Consider the following 22600-nt stretch of genomic DNA (forward strand, 5'->3'; position numbering starts at 1 on the left):
CCAGTAAGAGCACATGGTTTACATCAGGTTCTAACAGTTACGAAAACACTGCTGAAGAAAATAAATAAGCGTAAGTTCTATGGAGACAATGGTTTGACATACAAGTCTTACAAGTTAGTATATTAGGTCAACTGTATTCCAAATCAAAGAGCCAATAGTGTTTCAGCTAGAACAGGGAACAGTAAACTGCAGGTATTTGTTTTAGTGAACTATAGCAATAACTATTTATTTAACAACAACTTTCAGAAGACGACAGGGGGAGAAGAAACCTGATCACACAACAAACTGAAGTCCAGCAGTGACATTCTGAGGATAGTTCCCAAGAGTGTGCTCATCACCACACACCCACCACTGCAAATTCCACTGCTAAGTCATCTTGTACTGCTTAGCACTGTAGTCAATGATCAGGCAGCATCATAATGATATCATAATTATAACTGCACGATTTTAACACTAAATGCCATGCTATTTACTACAGTCTGCAGGCTGCCATCAATGCAATTTTATACACTACCAGTTCAAAGTCCATATACAGGTGTTTGGTTTTGGGTTGGGTTTTTTTTTTTTGCTTTCATCCTTATTTCAGGATAAGTCTAAATTTAGGTGCTAACACACGATATTAATTGCTGCTGGTAAAGTACCCACAGATCCAAACTCACCTTAATTTCTACGTAGTGAAAAAGAGCAGCGCTAAGGCACGTCTCAGCTGATTTCAAGGAAATAAGTTTCAATAGCACCCACACCCACTTCACAATTTTATAATGTAATAATTAATTATCACAGATGTCTCAGAACAGTAAGAGTTTAATATTTCTGTTGTACAAAAGGTTTGCCAGGAACTCTGTGTTAAGTGGTCTTGAGAAAGTCATTTAACCTTTGCCTGCCAGTTTCCTAGTATGAAGCAGGGCTAAGTACATACTTCACTTGCATAACACAAGGCTTAAATACTTCAAAGTCCTCTGACTGATAAACTACAGATAGGAAAATCTTAAATTTATCACAGAATTATCTTTTTATCTTACTAATGAAAGGAGTTGCCTGGCCATTTGTTACTTAGACTTGCATTATGATTTCATCTATGGGACAAATAACCCAGGCCCACTCACTCATAGCTGTTTAGAAGACCTGGCAGTGTCTGGAATTAAGACCTAGTCATGCTGCTTTTTGTCTTCAGGTGTGATTACAAAAGTTAAGGTTTATAATGTAGTCTCCCTGGGTCCAAGCCACTCTGGAAGACTTGGTCAACATGTCCTAAGCTTAGTTCTTGAATTTGGCTTCATTGTATTTTTAACTGATACAATGCTATTATTTAGTGACATGACTTAGCTTGGTCCCTACTGGGGCATAAAGTTTTGATATTAAACTCATAAGCTCTAAAAAGCCTAACTTCTGGTCTAACTTTTTAAATATATACTGAACTGCAGAAAACACTTGCTGAAGCTCTCAAAGATTACTGAGGATCGTTACTGTACGGGTGGCAGCAGGATCTGCAGCCTTAGTGCCAGTATTATACACTAGATACACACAGACAGCTAACTATGACATTAACCTATTGCAGTGCACCACAAGAGAGAGTTTTTACCTTATTCGACTCCTGGTTGTAGGGGTGACTGACGCCGTAGGAGAAGATGAGAGTGACAGCTGTGGTGAGGTGGTGCCCATTGCCATGAGAGATGCTGGAGATGCCCCATCAGGTGCACTGATATCTCGCTTGATTTCTTCACTACTTCTTCTAGAGACTATGTGGGAAAATGCCCATATATTTATCATTTCCAAACACGAAAACTTTAAAACTTATTCTCACTCTCTGACAAGCATTAGTTGAGAAACCATGCATAGAAACCTATATCCAATACTAGGCTTCAACACATTTCTTGGTATTTTCCACTTCGGAAGTATCAAGGATTTAGACCACACTACTAATGTTTACAATCAAGCCTGTATCTTGAAGATTTTTTGATGAAAGAAAATTCATCAAAAGATGATTTGATGAACATATCTTAATGGAATATTGCTACTTCCTTTTGAAGGATTTCATGAATGAGAAGGAATTTTAACACTAAAGCATTTGATTTCCTCTAGTCCATGTAGTTATGTTGCTAAGCTTCAATTAGTTACAAGAAAAGAAAACCAAAACAGTTCAGAGATGACAGCTGCTTTATATCCACTTAATTTTAATCAAGAATAGGCATGTATGTGATGCTCTGGACATTTATTAAATCTCTTCAACTATATCAAAGATTGACCTGACACCATTCAGTCACATTCCACAGTCCACAGAGCTTGCTTCATTTTATCAAAGGACAAACAATTTTCATTTTGAATAAACGCACAAGCACTACATCTTGTAAAACCAGATTTGGAATGGTTATGTTTTCTCTACATGGAAGCGTTTCCAGTTAAAAGTATGAGGTTTGCCTTTTATAGCTAAGTAGCCACCATTCTTTATGTTTGTGCAAATTAAAGATACAACTTGCCACATATATCAGAGACTTATTTTCTAATGATGTGGGGCAAGTACATTGATTTATAAATACCAGACACTTTTGGGTGGACTTTTTTTAGAACACATCAAGATGATGTAAAACTCATTTTCTTCCTGAAACCATTTACTCAAATATAGGTGGTTTTAAAAAGTGCTTCTCTCAAAGTAGTTCTGCCTAGGTTGTAGAAAGTATCATTTTCACAGTTTCAGATTATTTGTGCTATTAATCTCAAAGACTTGTGTTTAGAAGCCTTTGCTGATACTGAGATATCAGCTTGATAGTAACCTAACACTCAACATAAACTTCTGTTTAGAATGTCTGTTTTTAAAAAATCCAAAATTAACATCAAATGTGCTGCAACCACTGAGAAATACCGAAGAATATGGGTTATGCCAGTCACACAATGGACTATTTAAAAATGATTCATTGCAAACATTCTTTTGTTCTACAGAATGGGTAGACATTTTGCTAAGTAATATGGGAAAACATTTATACGCATTACATAATGTATACTTATGAATTTGTTACCTAAAAAGAACAATCCTCCTTTAAACCCAATGGTTTTAAACAACTGACAGTAATTCTTTACACAAACAAAAATGTTATTGCATAATTAGGGGAAGGCAGTATGCCTCTCTGCCTCAAAGAAAAATAATAAAAATCCTACAACCAAGCAGTAAAATGTAACAGCTAGGAACAGTTTTTTCCTCATTCCTTGCACCCCAAAATTATTTGTAATAAAAGGAAAGATGACACAGAAGTCAACTGTTACATGCATGACTCATACTCATCTATCTGGTATATCCACCAATAAGGACACTAGATGGACAATTAAAAACAAGACTCTTCAGTTCCACTTGATACAATAAAATAGAATATTATTCTGCTGCTGGACTTCAGTTTCTTTCCCCAAACACTTCAATAGAATACCTGAACGCTAAAAAATAAGCTCGTCCAAATATCCAAATAAGAGTGTTTTTTACAAGAGCTTGATGGTCCAAAGAGCAAAGTTCTCTCTTGACTATGTAAAGTAGATCTGTAAGTGCTGTGTTGAGAGTTCCTAATTTTACCATTCATCTAAAAAACGTGATATTACCAGAAATAGATTTGGCACTTTCCATAGCAGGTACTCTTGGCAAAGATGCTGGCCTGCTGGTAGAAGATGTTCTCAACAAATGTTCTGGACAAAAAAAAAAAAAAAAACAAAAACCAAAAAACAAAAACCAAAACATCATTAACAAAGATTCCAGTTAAATGTAAGACATTTAGGTATGAGTAATATTGTCTACGAGTGCCTGAGTTTGGCTGTTTTAGTAAGAACAACTGATTTTATCTGTGTGAAAGAAGGCCTAAATTTGTTCATTACCAATGAAGTTCACTATGAAAACATCATGACCTTCTTAATCCTTCTGCCCCCAAGGCCTTTTACTAAACCACTGGCCCTGGTCTATAAAAAATGAATTGTTAAACCAAAAGGCTGAGGAAGTAATCCCATTTAGCACATGGCCAAAAGTACTCAATATGCCATTCACAATGTGGATTGGTAACGCAGATTGCTTTGTCCTGTATGTGATATTATTTTTCCCTTTGGTTTGTTGGGATTTTTTCAATTTTTTAAATAAAAACAAACAACTTTTTTTTTCCTCTTCCGTGCAGTGGAGTCTAAAAGGTGCCTTTACATACCATACAGAAAGATTAGTTCTATCTACTGCCATAAGTAAAAACATGTTATAACAAATTTCATTTTCTGTAGCATCAAATCAAAACTATTTCCTATTATTGAAGAAATATTCCTTCAAATAAAACCTTTAGACTGTAAACAAAAAATTTACATATTCCTATGTAGAAACTCCTGGAAGGCAGTAAACATTTAAACACGAAGCCCCATGAAAATGAAGAATGAGAATTAAAAGAAGTGAAACTCATTCATTAATTGAAAACGTGACATAAGAAACATATATTGCTACAGAGATACTTTAAAAATATATACTGTTGTAAACAGGAATTCCGTCTGGCACATTCTCTTGGAATGCTGCTGCATTAACTGACTTTAATGAAAACACAAAAACTATGTAAAGCGTACCATTCATTTTGTGTTTAAGCTTATGTCTACCATGAACTCTGTAACAATTAAGAATCCTAAACTATCTTCTTGGAAAGGCATTTCAATAATCCTAAAAATATCAAAGTTTCTAAAATTAAAACTCCAGCTGCACTGTACAAATAACCTCAATATGCATTCAACAAAAGCAAGAAGGAAATCTGGCACATACAGACTATTATGAAGTGCTACAAAAAACCCACTCCAACCCTTTAGAAAGCATCAGACCTCGGGAATACCAAATTGAGAGGAAATATTCAGTCTGGAGTCATATGGGGATTATCTTGAGAAACATCTACAAAAAAAACCCTAAAGCAGGCATAAATCAGAGCGCTACACCCAACACATGATAGCCATTCATTCTCACAGGAAGAGCACATTGTGAACAGTGTTTTGAGAGACAAAACAAAGTTCACAGAACATGGAAATATTGGGAAACAGATAAATCAACACTCAATTCCATTCCATTTTTCATCTGGCTCCTGAAGATTCAATACTTAGTAAGTTTGTATTTTGTTATTCACATGCAATGCAATGCCATGCAATGCCAACCATCTTCCTTGTTTCATTTTGGGGGAAAAAGAAAACCGCAACCACACAATGCATAATGTAACCCCAGAAGTGTGTATTTTTAATATCTGGAAGACAGATGCAAGACATGTCCCTGAATCATCTTATCTTGATTTTGCAAGTGATCTCAGTTTGTGCACACATTAAAAACTGTCAGAATTATGCTGAGTTATCAGCACACAATCATTTGTTGAAAATTAAAAAAAAGCATCTTTATTACATGCCACCATCTGTGATGAAACAAAGTAATAAAAACTTGAATGTGAGTTATCCTATGAGTCTATGAAAATATTTTGATAATGAAAAGTATATAAAATGCTAATGCTTTGGACACTAAACTAAATGTAAAATAAAAAAATATTAATAGCATTGCTAAAAACAAAGTTTGAATGAACTTGAATCAATACCTTGAACAGGGATTTCAGCATAGCTTGGTCTTTTGTCTGTCAGTGTAGCAAGGGGTTTTGAAGCTGAGATTGGTCCACTTATAGAATGTCTCTGAAATGGAAAAATACTTGTGTCAAGTATCATTTGAAGGTAAAAAAATAAAAACTGAATTGCAGAATCAGTTTTAGAAACCCACATACGACATTATTACTGATTTGGAAGAACTAAAAAAATAAAGGAACCTTTAAAAATACTTAGTGAAAAAGGGTGTGTGCTCTTTACCAGTTGCTTTTGCTCATCTGAATAGATAGACACTGAAACTTGTTCCTCAAACCAATGTTGCAAATTAGGTTGTGAATTCACTTGCAGGTTTTTTTATTAATTTCCACCTTAATTTATATTTTGTTTGTACAAACCTGTTTTGGTTAAACTTGATGTGTTTATTTAAACTAACAGAACCACGTCTGTAGCCAAGATATTAGTGCTTGATTTGTGTTATTAACATATGTCTTTACTTTGTGTCTTTTCCTGGAAATTAGGATAATGGTGTATTGGGTGTAGTGACACAATACCCTTTGCTAAGAAAAATCCTACTGAAAAAAATACTTTTTTCTTCAGAACATCAACAGCTTTTTTACCACCTATTTAACTGAGATGCTCTGTGAACAACTGGAGACAGATATTTTGTCTAAGTATTTGTCAAATATATAATAAAAGAGAAATATAATTATTTTTTCTTTCTCAGGTCACTTTACTGTTCTGCTCTAAACTAGCTACAAATTGATCCTTTTATTTTCAAGTTTTATATAAAATATTTAGCAATGCATGGCATCTGGCAGCTTAAAGCACATGTATATGATCACAGATGTGTTAACTCTTGCACACAACAATTTAGTAACCATTGGATAGCACTGAAGCAAGCTGTTTAGGATCACATAAATGAACTATACAACACAATAACTAACCTTACAGTTGTTCAAACTCATATTCAGTTGCTGAAGACTCAGGGAAGACCATCCACAATTACTTTCTTCAAATTAATAATTTAAAAGAGCCTATTGCAAATTATAGTACATTCTTTATTCACCCTGTCCTTTCTATTAAATTCTAATATTTAACCATAATTAGTTCAGTAATGTGTTTATCCTGAAAACTCTTTCAGCTCTCCATCTGGCCCAAGATTAGATGAGAAGGTTAAAGGAGCCTTATCTTCATAAGATAATAAAGGTCAGATATTTCTCACGCCAAATCATGTAGGCAAGACAGACAAATCCAAAATTGTGACTAAAAATGTTAACAGTATATACTTTGCAGCATCCTGTAGCACAGACAGGATTACAGGGCTACTTATTCATTGTTTAGAGTCAAACCAGAGTTATGCTTTTGTGCTAGAAATCAAATGGAGAAAACAATTGCCAACATACAGTATGAAGAACTTCATCACTTCATATATCGAAAATCCTGCACATACACTACACAGATTATTCCTTTAAATGTGCAGATGAAAGTGACTGTGATTTTGAGTCATGCACAGAAGTGCCTACAACACCTTCCCATAAGAGTTGGTACTTCAGATTTGAATTACATTTAACGTTCACTTCACCCACTTAATTTTATTTAAGTAAAAGCCAAGGACTGTACCAATGAAAACCATTTTTTCTGCCCCCCCCCCCCCCCCCCCCCCCCCCCAAACAACTACAATAGCTACATAATGAAGCTAAAATAAAAAGATTTCATTTTGGTTAGCTTTCAGATTGTCATCACAAAGACAGGATAGTACAGAACTTAAGCCAGGAAGCAAAGGTATGTAAGCAGGCACAGTGCTGGATAACCATACACCTTCATCACTTTTGCAGCTTCCGGATATCACTTAAAAACAAACATCCTTTAATGATATTATCAGAAAGTGGTTGTATTACTCAATTGATAACTTGCTGTGTACTGGTCTTGTCTCCTTGTTATATAATGAACTGTTTGTCTTTTTGCTCCTGTTGACTCTGCAGACAGGGCTTACTTTCACTGTTGCTAGTTCCGTATTACATATCTTACTATTACAACTACCAGTAGTAATGTAGTGACTAATACACTGCAAATTAGAGGAAACTGAACACCACAATGTTTATCTAGTTCCACTTGGTATATCTGTATAGTAGTAGTACACAAGCCTCTTGCAGAATCACTTTTCCTGAAACATTTTACAAGTGTTAAAAACTTTTCTGCTTTGCTGACCTTTTGCTGAATTTGCAGATCAGCCATTTCTCATTTCACTTAAACACCAAAACACATCTAATGGGCAATCAAATATGTATGGATCCTACCAATCCCTTTACAAATACCTTTATTCAACTAGAAATATATTCTAAAGCTCACTGAACTGCTAAACACCATTTGTCTTTTACACTGCTGTTCAAACTCCTCAACACCAGAGGAAAGGATCAAAAGTTCAGAGGAATCACATGCTTTTGAGGCTATTCACTGAAGCTACAAATGGGACAGAAATTACTAAAGGTGCCTTGCAATCTGTGATCCTCTTATTCCTCCTACAATGAGGTCTAGCAGAAGAAAATGCTAGAAACTTCAAGGAATAATTTTGATGTGATGTATGAAGACAATTGTTCACAGAAACTAACACATTTCTACATAGTAGTCTTGGTATAACAATTTCAGAAACAGATAAAGGTGCTAAGATCATCAACAATTATTTTTTCTCATAGCCATTCCTAGTTTGAAGAGAAAGTTTCTTCTAGTTACCTGTGACCGTTTTCAGATTTTTTTCCTTTTTTATTTTGTAACATCAGTAACAACTCCAGCACACAGGTGAGAAAAAAAGTAAAGGAGAACAAATACCTGACTTCACATTTGAGACAGAACCATGGCAGAACAAGCTAATTCCTTAAACTCCAAATATGTTGCTTCGACTCTCATCCTTGTATCTGTTGTTGGCTATGGAAGGGAACATGACCTTCAACCACTATCCAGGTACCTATTCCTGATCACTTTGCACTTCAGGAAGTACATCCTGCCAATGCACCTATGGAGGCACAGCAGACCAGCTAAGCTTTCAGCTAAGACAGCAGGGTTGTTTTCAGGTTCTGAAGACCATTCTCTTGAAATCTCTCGTCCTAAATTGTTTTGCACTATTGCTAATCACTAAGGTGATTAACAGCTGTGTTCCACCACAGCCTTGGACCTGAAGGCAGAATGGCTTCTGTTTATTTCCAGCTGCAAAAAAGTATCCAAGAATGTATCTCCTTACACATACAGGTATTATTATAAAGAAAAACAAAGCAAACAAGAACTCTCCAAAACTGAGAAAATTCATTACACAGTCCAATGCAAAAATGAAATGATACACACAATTCAGAGAGGGCACATTTAATGCATCTGTATTTGGAAAATCTTTTTTGCAACCAATCCACTTTATCATAATCCCCAAAATTATGCCAGTTTTTCAGTAAGTGCCCATGTAAGTATTTCCCGTGATAGCATTTAAAAGCAACTGAGATTAATGACAACATTGCAACACCCATACAGAGATCAACCCTCACACTTCTTCTTTAAGAGCCACCTGGCTCTTAAACCAGGCATGACTTCTGTAAGGTGGGAGCTGATAGGTCAACTCACATAGTGACTACTTATTAAAATCTTACTTTTCAATTGCAAGAGCGAAAAAAACAGACAAAAAATATAAATAAAAATGCACAGAACAACAGCAGAAAACAAGGTAGTTATATGAAAACAAAGAAAAGGAAAAGATGATGAAAATTAGTTTTGAACCTGAACCCCTTCTCTCTTGAGCAGAAAACATTCTTCAAATGCAATTCACATAACTGAGGTCACAAAACCCAGCTGCCTTCTAGATAATTACAAATACTTTCAAGAAAACCACCTATCTTCAAAAAGACAATAGAAGCTGTTTTCATTTACCCACCCTCCTCTGTTTTTCAGGCAATGTTCCTCACTAATGAGTATCCAGCTGTTAATGACTTGGTTCTATACCAGAAGTTGAATTCAAAATTCAAGTAATTCTGGCAGATCAAGAACATCAAACAAGAGCTGTAAACCTCAGCAGGTTTGCAGTATTTGAAGAGATTACGTTGGTTCATGGTTAATTTACAGGTAAATAAAGTGAAATAAGCCTTAGGCTTCATCAAAAAGTCTTGTCTGCCAAAGCCCTGGTGTAACCTTTTAGAACATGAGATTAAGTCTGCAACTTCCTACAAGAGCACAGAAATAAACAGAAATATAAAGACATATCAATAGGAACAAAGCATCTGCCACAGAACTTGTCACATTTAAGTACTTTAGAAAACTGCTGTCAAGTGTGACTGAGTCACAGGAAGTAGCAGAAGCTCTCACAAAAAAAATATTTAATTCTTTCTCTTTGCTTTAAGGCTATTTATGTTTCATGAAATTCACTCTTAAATTAATAAAAGGTGCACTAGTCTGAGCACAGGAGATTTCCAGGTATTGTTCCTTGACCACTAAAAGCCTACATGGATATAGATTCTTCAGTTCATACAGAGAGGATTTATTACCAAAACACTATGCTGACCTATAGTGAAAATCAAGTTTTGGTACTTCTGGTTAGCAATATCTTGAAGGCAACAGAACTACTGATATTAAAGGAGTAAAACATATAGTCCATTTTTTGATTTTTCCTTGTGAAACCAGCCTCATCTGCTTTGTCCTTGAACTTGTCAGCTTTCACCAATATCTCACTTCATGCAGCTAGTGACATAATAAAACCAGCAATAATCTATAGAGCTGAGCATTAGAGTACTGATGATGCTATCTTCGCGTACCTAGGCTCCTGTAGCAGTTGAACAAATGGACAAGGCCTCAGAGTGGACAGGACAAAATACACAGTACAACCACTGACTGGCCAAACTCTCAGTCAGTACAAAATGAACAAAGATAACCATTTCACAATTATTTCGTTCCTCTCTGGTCAGCTCTGATACCGAAAGCTCATGCACCATGGGATACATTTATACTGATGATCGCTGACAGATTCTGCACAGATTTCAGTCCACTGCCTGAAGGGGATTACTGCTGTTTCCGTGCCAGGCACAGGACTAAGAACTGACAAACAGCAACTATAAAATGTAGGAATGCAGATGAAGTTTTCCTCCCCTGCTTCCCAGTGGCACAGGAATAGTAATGGTTGGGAATATTTACAAGAACTTCCAAATTATGCCCAAACTTGTATTTACAACGTGGTTCTTGTTAAACTGAACATTTTAGTAATTACTTGAGGGAATATTTTACCATTATTTCCCCCCAAAGTCACTCAATATTTGTATATTACCACCTGTATTTTCACATGCGCTTCTTTACAAAGAAGGATTAAGTGCAGTCATGAAACACCTACCTGCATAGGGGACACAGCAGCAGCTGGGGGAGTTTTCATGGGACTTGGGCTCAGGGGAGTGCGAGGAATTGTGGCAGCAGCAGGGCTGGGAACTAGTACAGAAAGGAAGCCATCATGAGCATTGCATTGTTTTGCAGTGAAACAGGAGACTGGTTGTTACAGTGAACTCTCGCCTTGTACTTCACATTACTAGTTTTACCAGATTAATTCTTTCAGAATTTCAATTAGTATCTGACTGCAAAATCATTTAAAAGTATGCCTACACATTTACTCCTCTGTAATTACATTCCTTTTCTTGAATATACCATCCACAGTAAAAACAAGTTTATGGGGGTGGACAAGGCTAAGGTGCAGGATACTATTACCCTGGCAGATGTAAACGATGATCTCCAGATAATTAAAGAGATGGTAGCAGGCTCCTGCGTCTGCCAAGGACAAGAAAGATAACCTATATCACCTGCTTCTCCTTTCTAGTTTCCAATCAGAGGCCACAGGTACTAAACACTATATCCCTGAAATTCTGGGACTGAACAAATAACGTGTTTAAAAATGTATGAAAACAGACATACTGAATTGGTGAATCAGTCACTGATTATTTAACAGAGTGATTAGACATGAATGCTGAGGAAGAAGGCAGATATCAGCATAAAATAAATATTGAAACAGACGACTAAAAATAAGAGAGAGGGGATTTATCACTTTACCAAACTAACTCTGGCAAGAAAGCACCTTTATCCAATAACAGATTAACCTAAATTAACACTAGGAAAGTAAAAAAACTGTTAATACGTATGAACAAAGAGAACAAGGATAGAAACAGAACCATTTACAGAATCACCAAATAATATAGAGATGCTTCTATACCTTAAATTTTCAGACCAAAAGCAATTAAAAGTAGATTTTCCATGCACAGTACAGTACTTTCTGGTAATACAGTCTACTTCAGACTGAGCTTTTTTACACCCTAGACTTACAGTGACATTAGCATAAAGGAAATTCAAACCCCAAAGACCTGGCAAGGGAAATATTTTAATCATACAAGGTCTCATATGTAGTCAAAGCTAAAACCCAAGTGTTTCTTATTTCAGGATAATGACTTGGATTCCTTATTCTGAGAGGACAACAGCACCTGTTTCCACAATCAGAATTATAGTGAAGTCAATTGTCTCAGCAGTGCGATCCCTTTAATTTTAGAAAATATTCCCCATATCTTTTAATAGGTGATACTGGCTGGACCTTATTTTTGACTTTCATCAGCACTTTGACTGTAAGAATATAAGTTATTAAAAGAAAGAAACTCAGCTCTAGCTATTACATGATTTTTAGAACGCTTAATTTGGCACATTAAGTTCACATTTTCATAGTCAGGCTAAAATCAGCTGTGCTTCCAGCTATAATTATGTGTATAATATGTGTTTATGTATTTCTAATATATGGGAGCACTGAATCAAAGCATCTAGCCTATGAGTCATTGGCAGTGTGACAGTAAAGAAAAGAAAAAAAGACAAGACAAAAAAAGGATGTTTGTACTTAACCACAGCGAACAATCTGTTGTGCAATCTAGTTTAGGTTGGTTTGTTTCAGCCATCACTTATAGGTCATGATAGTACAATAAATTAACTTAGCTTTGAATTAGCTAAGCCATTAGAAGTGTCCCTGTCAACATATGATAATTCGTAACTTGGTACAGCTACTACATGGGGTTGAAAATAATTACCTTGGGAGGCACTGTCAAATGACTTGATGAGTGTTTTTACAGTAGGAGTTGGCTCCGAGGAGGTGGATGATCTGCGACTCAGGCCCATTCCTTGTCTCAGAGCTGCCAAATCTCTCTCTACAGCGTTCATGTAATTGTACACTCGACCACGTTCCTCTTCCTGCCTGAAATCAATATGCAGCCCATTTAAGTAATTTAAAAAACATTTTAATGTGCAAAACCTTAAAAAAAATCAACACAAATTTGAAGTCAAATTAAAATCTATGGTCCAAATTGGTCATTACATTAACCTAGTTTTCTTTCCACTGTAATTTAGAAATAGATTATCAACCTAAATTATCACTGTTCTTACTAATAATTCTTAGTATTCGTCAGCAACTTAAGCACCAGGTGAAGAGTCTATCAAATCAATACTTGATTTAAAGCTTAATTCCTGCTCCTATCTCTCACATACACACACGCAAAAAAAAAATTAAGCCTTAAGGATTTCACCATTTCATATGGAAATAGCCATCTCAAAGGGGAGATTTTTTTTCCCCACCTGCATAAACAGAAAACAAACAGAAAACTAAGGAGGTAAGAATACATTGCTGGCACACATCTTTAGGCGGCATATGAACCCATTAAAAAAATACATTAGATGTTTAGTACAGAATATTTATGGCAGTTATTGTATTTAGTATCACTCACAAGAAAAGAATTGTTTGAAGCAACCTATTTTCCAGTCTGCAATAATTAAACATTGACTTTTGCTTCAGACACTGTGATAGACTTTTCTGACACCTTCCATCCAATACTGTAGCTATACCACTTCCAAGTAAGCTGATTCAATTGCCTCTTTGTTCTTTGTCTGCAGTAAATCAAATGTCAAAAAAGACACTTGTGTCTAGATAAGCGTGAATATACTGACTGGAATCAGCAAGCCAGTTCTACCTTCAAAGTGCAACTGTAGCCTCAAAGGTTCACTTGCAAGCAGTAATTGAACAACTACAATTCTGGCTGAAATGTATTAGTAAAGAATTGTTCACATTACTTAGTTTGGTGATCTCATTTCAGATAAGATGCTTTATGCCCACCACTCATCCAGATAATTTTCCATTTTCAGTGTAACCGGTCTGCTCTTCCTACCATCAGCTTTTCCCCAAGTTCCATAGCCTGCACTATCTCATACCCTACTGGATGCTGGGTTGCGTAATGCATCCTATAAAATGCCCATCCATGTGGAAAAAAAAATAATTTTATGTATATACAACCTTAATTACTGTAATTGTAAGCTATACATGTATTCAATCCCTAGAGACAATCTAGTCAGGATTTAAATGGTGCTGTCCAAGATGTTCCTGTTCTACAGATTTCAGGACTTCTGAAAGACATACAATTCAGTTTCTAAATAACTGCAGTGCCTAATTCAAGCCACAGTGCAATGCTGTTTGAATGATTTTTATTAAAAAATGGTTTTATACTCAAAAGTATCTCTAATTATTCACAGAAGAATTACCAGTGGAAAGAAAACAATACAAGATATATGCATAATCAGATGAGGGTTTCTTCTCAGGTAAAAATCTGGCTGTATTTTTAACCATACCAAAAGCCTTGGCTGCTAATAAGAAGTATTAACGAAGGTAGAGAAAACAAGTACTCCAACAGTACTTGTTTTTCACACTAAGGGAAGTTAAGTCATGTCCAGCTGTTATATGGGAAAAAATCCTCCAACCTGGTTTTGCAAAAGTTCCAAAATGAATATTCTTGGATGAATTACAGTACAAGGAAACATATATTGTTCTCATAAGTTTACCTAATATGACCCCAAAACCCCACGTAAAGCAGCTTGTTGAAATACACATCCGTACAGTGAAAGGATTTACAAACTTCCAGGGTCTCAATAATAATTAAAATATTGGATTTCCAAAATTGTACCACCCCTACAAAAGAGACAATAATCCTTGTTGTCTTTTGCGTACTTGCGTGACTTTATTTCCTCCAACTCTTTAGTGAGCTTCTCATTTTTCTCCTGAGCTTCATGTAATCTGCGCTTCAGGTCTCCTATCTCTTCCTGGGCCTCAGACTTTATATCATTCGCTATAACCACTGCAGTCTGTAGATCAGCCTGGAACTGACGCCATTCTGCTGACTCCTCCTATAAGCACATAAAGCTTTAAACTGAAAGCAGCAAGAATTCTGGAGTTAAAAATAAAAATTATTCTTATTATTCATAGCTTCCCTGTGGTGCTACAGGAAAAAATTTACAGGTGCTCATCTCTGACATTAGGCACAACCTAATTTACACGTAAAATTGAGGAAGTTTTGCTGGAAATAACTAGACTTCCAAGGTGATGAATTTCTTTTCTAGAAACAAAGAAAATTTTCAAAGTGGCGGGGGGGTGGGGGTGGAAATTAAACTGGGCATCTGAAGACACAGGAACATTTTCTTTTAAGCCCAATGCCGTATCTTTGAGATACCGAGAATTTTTCAGAAATTAATCCTTTGGTGTCCGTAGCTTAGTAAATATATTCCCACAAGATGCCCGTCTCTCAGAAATAGTTGTTTTAATGGTATTACATCTAACCATACTATCTTTTCACAATTTCCCATGCAGGTCTTATGACATTCCAAGTTTGCAATTTTTTCAGTTTTTAGGTTTTAACCTACCCGAAGTCTCCTGTGAAGATTCTTTATCTCTCTTTCCATGTCATGCTTTTGGTCCTGAAGTTTTTTAACTGTATCTGGAAAGAAAGTCAAATTCTCTGTAAGATCTTAGTCAGGGATCTATTTACTTTAAAAAAGAGTAAAAAACCTGCCATTGCTTTTAAAAACCTACTCATAGAATACATTTTTATAACCATAGCCATGAGGAGAAAAATCGTATGAGCAGAAATAATTTGACAGCAAGTATCAGTAGGTACATGTTTCGTTATGACTGGTGAGTGGAACAGTAAACTCAATTGTTTTACAAATCCCAATTTGTCCGCTACCCTTCACAATACTAAAATCATAAAGCAATAACAAAGAGCAAATATGGTAGGTAACTTAACATGGAAGGAACCTAAAAACATGGATGCCTGGGTTTTTCACTCTTCAAATGTAAGTTGCAGCTACAACTAAGTCTTTGGATTCACAATTTACTCCCTGCCACAAAGCAGCTGACATAACACTCACAGCCATACCTTCAATGGGGATAAAATTCTACTCATGTCCTGAAGAATCGTACATTCTTGTCTATCAAGCTACTATTTGAAGTTGAAGCAAGCTATATTTACAGCAAAAGGACAAACAGTCTATGAGATCATGCTATGAAAGAGATGGTCCCCTAAATCTGCCAGCAGCTACACAAGAGTATGCAGCTCGATCACCACCAGCTCCTCCAGTAGACTGGCTGCAATGATTGTTCATCTGTTACTTTATTCAATACGTAAGGACAATGTGATTGATTATTCCATTCTTATAACTATATATAACTAAGGAACTAATGAAGAAGAACAATTAGCATGTCACTTCACTGATCCTTGGATTTGGGGATGTTCTATTTCTACAGCTATCTCTAAACTGTAAAAATGATAGGCCAACTGAACGCATGCACTTTTTTGTTCAGGTTCACTATTCCAAGACCTGCTGGAAACATGTATTTTCCCTGTGTATTAGAATGCTCTTTCCACAAAAAGACTGAAGGTGCCCAACACATTTAGTTGTTCAAAATACAAAACTTTGGTAAAAGAAAATCTGTTAAACTGCATAATAAATGTTTGAATAGTCAGAAGATAGGTATGTAGGTATGTATGTTCATACAGGCAGACTGATACAGTAAAGTGTCGTGGCTCAATTTCTAACATGAAAAAAACTTTTCCAGTGCTTTTATTTGGGTATCAGGTCACAGGAAATCCATTAAACCAAGTTTTATTCAAGGTCACTTGTTCTACCAATACCGACCGATGCCTTCCCAAGGCAGCCTACAACTTCAGTACTTGACTTTTGTCAAAGGGCTTTTCTTAACAATAAAAATGAGGCTATGGCAGGCTAAATGCAATAGTAAGCATTTCAAGTATGTTTAAATCAGATGTAACAAGGACTAAGAATGGATTTAAGCTGATTTATGCTGATGTGTACATTCAGCTCGTAAGAACATTTCAGTATTCCATGGAATTCCTTTTGGTTTCTTCATCAGAAGGAATTCCTAAGTTTTGCCTCAACAGCTGCAAGTACAGAGGCTTTTAACGCCACAGCTGATTTCTTTACAGAATGATATAAACCTCAGTTGGCCTGAAAACATGATAACCTTTCAGGCTTGGAAAACTTGAAACACTAAAATTAGACAGATATTTCTGTATTTATCTCTTCCTTGTAAGACTGCACATTTTAAGATGTATCTAGCTGATCTTTAAGCTTTGAAGATAAGCCTAACAGTGAGCCACTCAGATCTCCTGCTACCATGATGTTTAAGCATGGCCCTCCAATTTTTAGCTTGTCTCTGTACATGCAACTTGTTTGAGCTAAAGTCGGCACTGAGATGCCAGCTTTAGGTTAAAGTTATAAAAGTCATTCCCCCCTCCCCACGCTTTTTTCCATTGAACACATGCTAAAAAAACCCCCGCTGCAAATTAGGTAACTTTCAACAGTGACAGCAAGTCAACATGCCCTAAAGAGCTTCCACAGTAGCATTTTGAAACAAAATCTAGTGGATGACCATTTTCTTTTTTAGAGACAGTTCAAAGAAAATATGTTTTTAAAAATAAAATTTGTTGTACTACTAAAAGCAAGCTATAGTTCATCCAAAAATAACCACAAATGAGAAACTATAAATGCATCCAGAGTTAAAGCTTGTGTAACGCCATTGTTTTGAGCTTTTGTGAGATATGAAACGCACCATTAAGTTTTAGTGTATTTATGCTTTGAAGTAAAACACAATGGTCTCGATATTCTGCAGTTGCTATAAACAATACAGAGCACTTTATAGCAGTTGTTGGAAACCATCTTCTCCCCCAGTCAAAGAGATTTAAGAAAAACAAGCCACCTCAAAAGAATTACTGGATTGCAACTGAATTTGAAACATAGTGAGAAATTAAGACTAAGATAAGTGATTTCACCTCTTGCAGCCTGAACTATTCTTCACATTGTGTCACGAATTACAGCCTGAAAATTCAAGTAGGCAAAATAGGTACACAGGCAGCAATTCTCTGTGCAGATGCTTTGTGGTATTCCTTCCTTTCTGCATCCTCACAACCTCCATTATTCCTCTCTAACACACACAAACCCTTTCCACCTGTATATGCTGCAGGTTTCAGTATGGTAGGTCAGGTACTTCTCTCCTACCATCATCCAGTCTCCCCCTTTTGTGTACTAGTTTTTTAAACTAATTACATTGGTTTGCCTTACACCAGGATAGCATTTCAATTTTTTAGTATAGAAACAGCTATCCCAGTACAATCACATCTACACAGAGTAGCGCCCAGCATTATAGTTAATTTACAAATTATAGCTTCCTTATACAAGGAAGAGAGACTGGTTACAAATATACCAAAGCTCAGGCGATTTGCATATCAATCTTGCTTTTGAGTTCAGCACTGTCAGACAATAGGTCTATACATGCTGTTAGCAAGAATTCCACCAAGAAAACTGAATGTAAGGGTCCAGCGTTAGCAGAAAATATACTACCAATTAGAAAACTATCATCCAATTAACTTCTCCAACACTATGGTAGAAAAGGCCTAAATATGGTGATGTAAAAATTCAGTCCCATGACCACTGTGAATATCCTTTTCAAAATGAGATATAGCAGAATTAAAACCTAACACTGCTAGCTCCATAAGAGAACTATTTATTCACAGTACATTAGGTATATCACCCTTCTTGTTCACCTAACCCTTGCTCAAAAAAGTTTACTGACTTAAATAGATACGGACTGAGAGCCTTGGTATGTTTAGCCAATGCACCTCATGTATTTTCAAGCTTCAGAAGAAGCATCTGACTAGTGACGAACTAACCTACAAATATCCATTTGCTGTAAGTCAGGAAACAAAGTTCTGCCGTAATAAAAACGCCTCGCAAACTCTTACTAGCTGCTTGCTCTTCTCCCGTCAGCCACCGAGACGACAGGCAGCGGCGCGCGGCGGCGGATGCGCGCCAACCAGGGCAGCGACCCCCCACGCAGCGCCCCCTAGCGGCCTGCCGCCCCGCCCGGCAGCACCCACACGCCGCCGCCTCACGTTGTTTCGGCTCATTTAGACCCCAGCGAGGATATAAAACATACAGGGAATTTTAATCTTTCTTACACTTTTTAGATCCCACACAGAAGCACTATGCTTTAAAACCCCCTTTCCCATCAGGAACGCGTTTAGCTGCTGCGGCCACCCGAGATGCACAGCACTATGTGCGTCCTACCACCTGCACCACACACATCCCAGGTCCTGTGACGGGTCAATTATTCAGATTACTGTGAAAAATGTTTAATTATATGTTCATTGTGCTTCTTTCTGGTGTTTGGAAACCCCACAAGAGGGCGTACCCCAAGTACCAGTGCTGGAGCACTCCACGTTCCTACGTTACCATTTGGTGTTGATTACCCATTAAATGGAAGGAGTACTCACCACCTCAGCTATGAGGCACCTTTCTCCTAACCGTCAAGTCTGCCTTTTGGGAAGTCTTTAAGTGATAATTTTGCATCACTACCTATCACCCGTCATTTATCTGTTGTCCGGACATCCTTACTTTTTCACTTGGGATTTTACAGGGTGGGTTAGATTTCCTCATATTTTTAAATCTAAAAAGTTCACTTTCTTTAAAGACAACCTTTACAGTTCTTTATTACACTTATTTAGGCTGAAAAAAGCACCATTCTTGTAACTAGCGCTTTATAATACCTAGGTCTATGCTAAATTCCCCACATGTAAAAGCACAGGCATTATATATTTGGCTGACAGAATACCAGAACTGACCACAAGGCTGGTCAGCATAACAGAACTTACTACTACTAAGACGTGCTTTTCTGTCACTTTAATTATTAGAATTCTGGTTTTTAGACATTGTATGTACTACCTCCACCAAGTCTCAGATTTTCTGAGACTCTATTCTTTGCTGTCACTACTTAGAAGCGACCACCGTGTTTAATTATGAACCCATAATGAACAACATTTTAACGTGGTCAGAAAAAACTATTTTAAATGTCTTTAAATTTAGACTTTAAATGTATTTAACTGTTCTTCAGGTGCCATCCTTTCTTACCGCCACTAGATGCCACCCTCGTTCCTGCCTAGAACTCAATCACGGATTTCTTCCCTGAAGGATCACGCCAGGCCATCAGCTAGCACGGTTCCATTTTCCAAACTATTTCAAGAGCAATGAGTAACAAAGACTGTTGCAATTTCTGTTGAAAATTTCTGCCCAGGCAGAGGTTTTTCTTCCTCACCTTTTACCAGTTTAAGTGAAATACCTGATAGCCGTTTTGTACCCCCAAAACAGAAGCATCTAAAAATTACAGCTGCCTTGTAATCAGGTATCGCTGGGCAGATACCTACATGTTTACTTGACTATGGTGCAGTTTCTTGTATTTCAGTTAATGGAAAGAGCAGTGCAAGTAGAAAAGTGTTCAACCATTTAAGCCTTTACTACAAAACAACTTCAGGAACCAAGAGTTACCAACTGTGTGCTTGAACTCCTGCTCCCACGTAAACGTCTATCTTCGGTTTTGGCACAGAAAGAGAAAAAAAAATATTGCAGAATAAAAACCTAAAGCAATTTTTTAAAGAGAAACAGCGATTGCCTTTCAAGATAAAGAAGGGTTGCTTACAGAAACCAAGTTAAAAGCCACATGTCTAAAGCCACGAAGCTTCAGTTGAATAAACAATATAGCTTGCTTAAGACAGTACCTTTTCTTCATAGCACACCAATTTAAAAATCCGTTCTATGAATATTTCCCTTGCTGTTAAAAGGGATCATGCTTTGGTGCCTTTACTATCTTGTTTTGTCTTTGTATACCATAGAAGAACAGCAGATATTTTAATACTGTAAGTAGCACTGTGCAAATATAACTTGCCAGGGTACAGTTGCCCAAGTTCTTATTTAGATGTAGACTACTTGCAGAATTCCAGCCTGTGGTAGGAATGTCTGAGCAGGTCTTGAAGATCAGAGAGGAAACTAAGGCACAGACAGCTAGACAAGTATATAGTAAACATGAATTTCATTATAAGCCCCAGCCATTCCTTGTATGGTGGCAAGAGTCAACAGGTAAAGTTTTATTCTAAACATGCTTGAAGTTTGTCAGATTCACTTTTAGGTTCACACTTCAGTTTTGTCACTTAAGAAAAATCTACGCAGAAAGAGATATACAATAAATCTGTTCTGCCAAGTCAGCTCTGACATTTGTAACTGAAAGTCATTTGTGAATGGCCTCCAATCACCCATTTGTCCACCAAAACCACCTTTCTTCAGGTGGGAGAAAACATTAATTATACACATTCTCAAGCTACATGGTAACTCCTAATATTTAGGCACTCAAAAGAGCAAGCATTCTTTAAAAAAAAAAAAAAGGCATCAAAACACTAAATCAATCATCCGGTCTCCAAAATGCACAAGTAACACACTGTTATTAAGTCTGTAATTACATGTTGTTCTACTTTGAAAAATGATTTAAACCCAGCATTATCAGATTTCCTATTTATTCTCAATTCACAGGTTTTCATTCCCACACCACCTACTACCAGGACTGGAAAAGCAAAGTCAACTTGATTTCCTCCCCTCCCCGGTGTAAAAGGGTTCTGCAAACCCCAGTCTGACTCAAATTCAGACATATGAAAGACAAGTGAAAAAATTTTCACTACTACAGCATTCTACTTCAGCTGTTCTTAAATTATCATTTCTCTCACAAGAGAAACTTGTAACACTTACTCTCCAAATCAGATATGATGAGATTGTCATGAAGCTTCACAGCACGATGCTGCTCTACTTCATCCTCCAGCTCAAAGATGGTTTCTTTCATGTCACTTCTCTCAGTCTCTTTTTCATCTAGCTCTGTCCGAAGTTTTTCTAGAGCCACATTGAGGTCTTCAATTTGTTTCTTGGCTTCTTCTTGGAACACTCTGTATTCATCTTCAACCTGAAACAGAATGTATCTTACCATAACTAAATTGGCTGCATTTTAAACCACACTTCGTAACTACCATACTTACAGTATATTTCTGCAACCATACAAAAGTATGGAACAAGAAGTAAAGCGTAAGCCTTTAAAAATATATTGTTCTAATGCAACTATTTTCCTGAGCCAGAGTAAAACTCATTCATTCCAAGCTGAATCTACGACCATTCCCCAGTTACTTGAACAGCAGTAACCTGTATTCAAGTGAAGCAACACCACCATAGTACCAAGGCTGTGCCTTCATGAGCAACTGATCCAATTTAACATCTAGCTGCCACAGAAAAAGGAGGGGGTGGTACAGGAAAAACTCTTTACCCTTTCTTTCTCTTGCAAAAAAACCCACAACCCTGCTCTCTTCTGTGCATCAATTTTAGTGCTTGCTGGACACCTCTGAGGTGATTTGCTTCCTTAACCCAGTAGCAGGATTCACATCTGTGTGTGAGATGTATTAGTGAGTTGAAGTAGTTCCCAGAGGAGTCTTTACAAGCTTTTGAAATTAATTAAAAAAAATACAGGGAAAAGAGGAGGTAGTAGACTTTTCCTTTTCAGAGGCATCAAGGCCATTTTATCCTGCCTCATGAAACTGCAATGTAAGTAACAAGCTGGGATCAGAGGTACAGTAACATTAACCCAAGAGCAAAACCAGGGTGTCAGAAAAAACAAAGAGAAATTAGATTATGGCTTAGTGTGGGTCAGTGCAGTCAGGCACCAATTTTAATAGACAAAATTCCCTGCTTTAAATCATCTGTTTCAGTATTTTTTTATCTTAATAGCACCATCCAACTTCAATTACTAATTTATTTTTTTCTCCTCCTAAATTAAGGTTAATTCTAACTAGCTGGT

The 22600-nt window shown here is 36.7% G+C and overlaps 1 protein-coding gene across 2 annotated transcripts in view; it reads right to left on the reverse strand.

Annotated features, from left to right (window-relative positions):
- The window catches only part of SPECC1L (sperm antigen with calponin homology and coiled-coil domains 1 like), a 70827-nt gene that overhangs the window by 23130 nt on the left and 25097 nt on the right, over positions 1 to 22600 (reverse strand). For both annotated transcript variants that reach the window (XM_080391701.1, XM_080391702.1), the window contains 8 exons: positions 21511 to 21718; positions 15286 to 15359; positions 14597 to 14772; positions 12636 to 12799; positions 10919 to 11010; positions 5565 to 5655; positions 3583 to 3666; positions 1583 to 1739 (listed from right to left, as the gene is read on the reverse strand). In XM_080391701.1, coding sequence (XP_080247827.1) covers positions 1583 to 1739; positions 3583 to 3666; positions 5565 to 5655; positions 10919 to 11010; positions 12636 to 12799; positions 14597 to 14772; positions 15286 to 15359; positions 21511 to 21718 — 1046 coding nt within the window. The remainder of the gene's footprint in view (positions 1 to 1582; positions 1740 to 3582; positions 3667 to 5564; positions 5656 to 10918; positions 11011 to 12635; positions 12800 to 14596; positions 14773 to 15285; positions 15360 to 21510; positions 21719 to 22600) is intronic.

The sequence above is a fragment of the Falco punctatus genome (genome assembly GCF_963210335.1).
Source record: "Falco punctatus genome assembly, chromosome: 1".
Taxonomy (NCBI): domain Eukaryota; kingdom Metazoa; phylum Chordata; class Aves; order Falconiformes; family Falconidae; genus Falco; species Falco punctatus.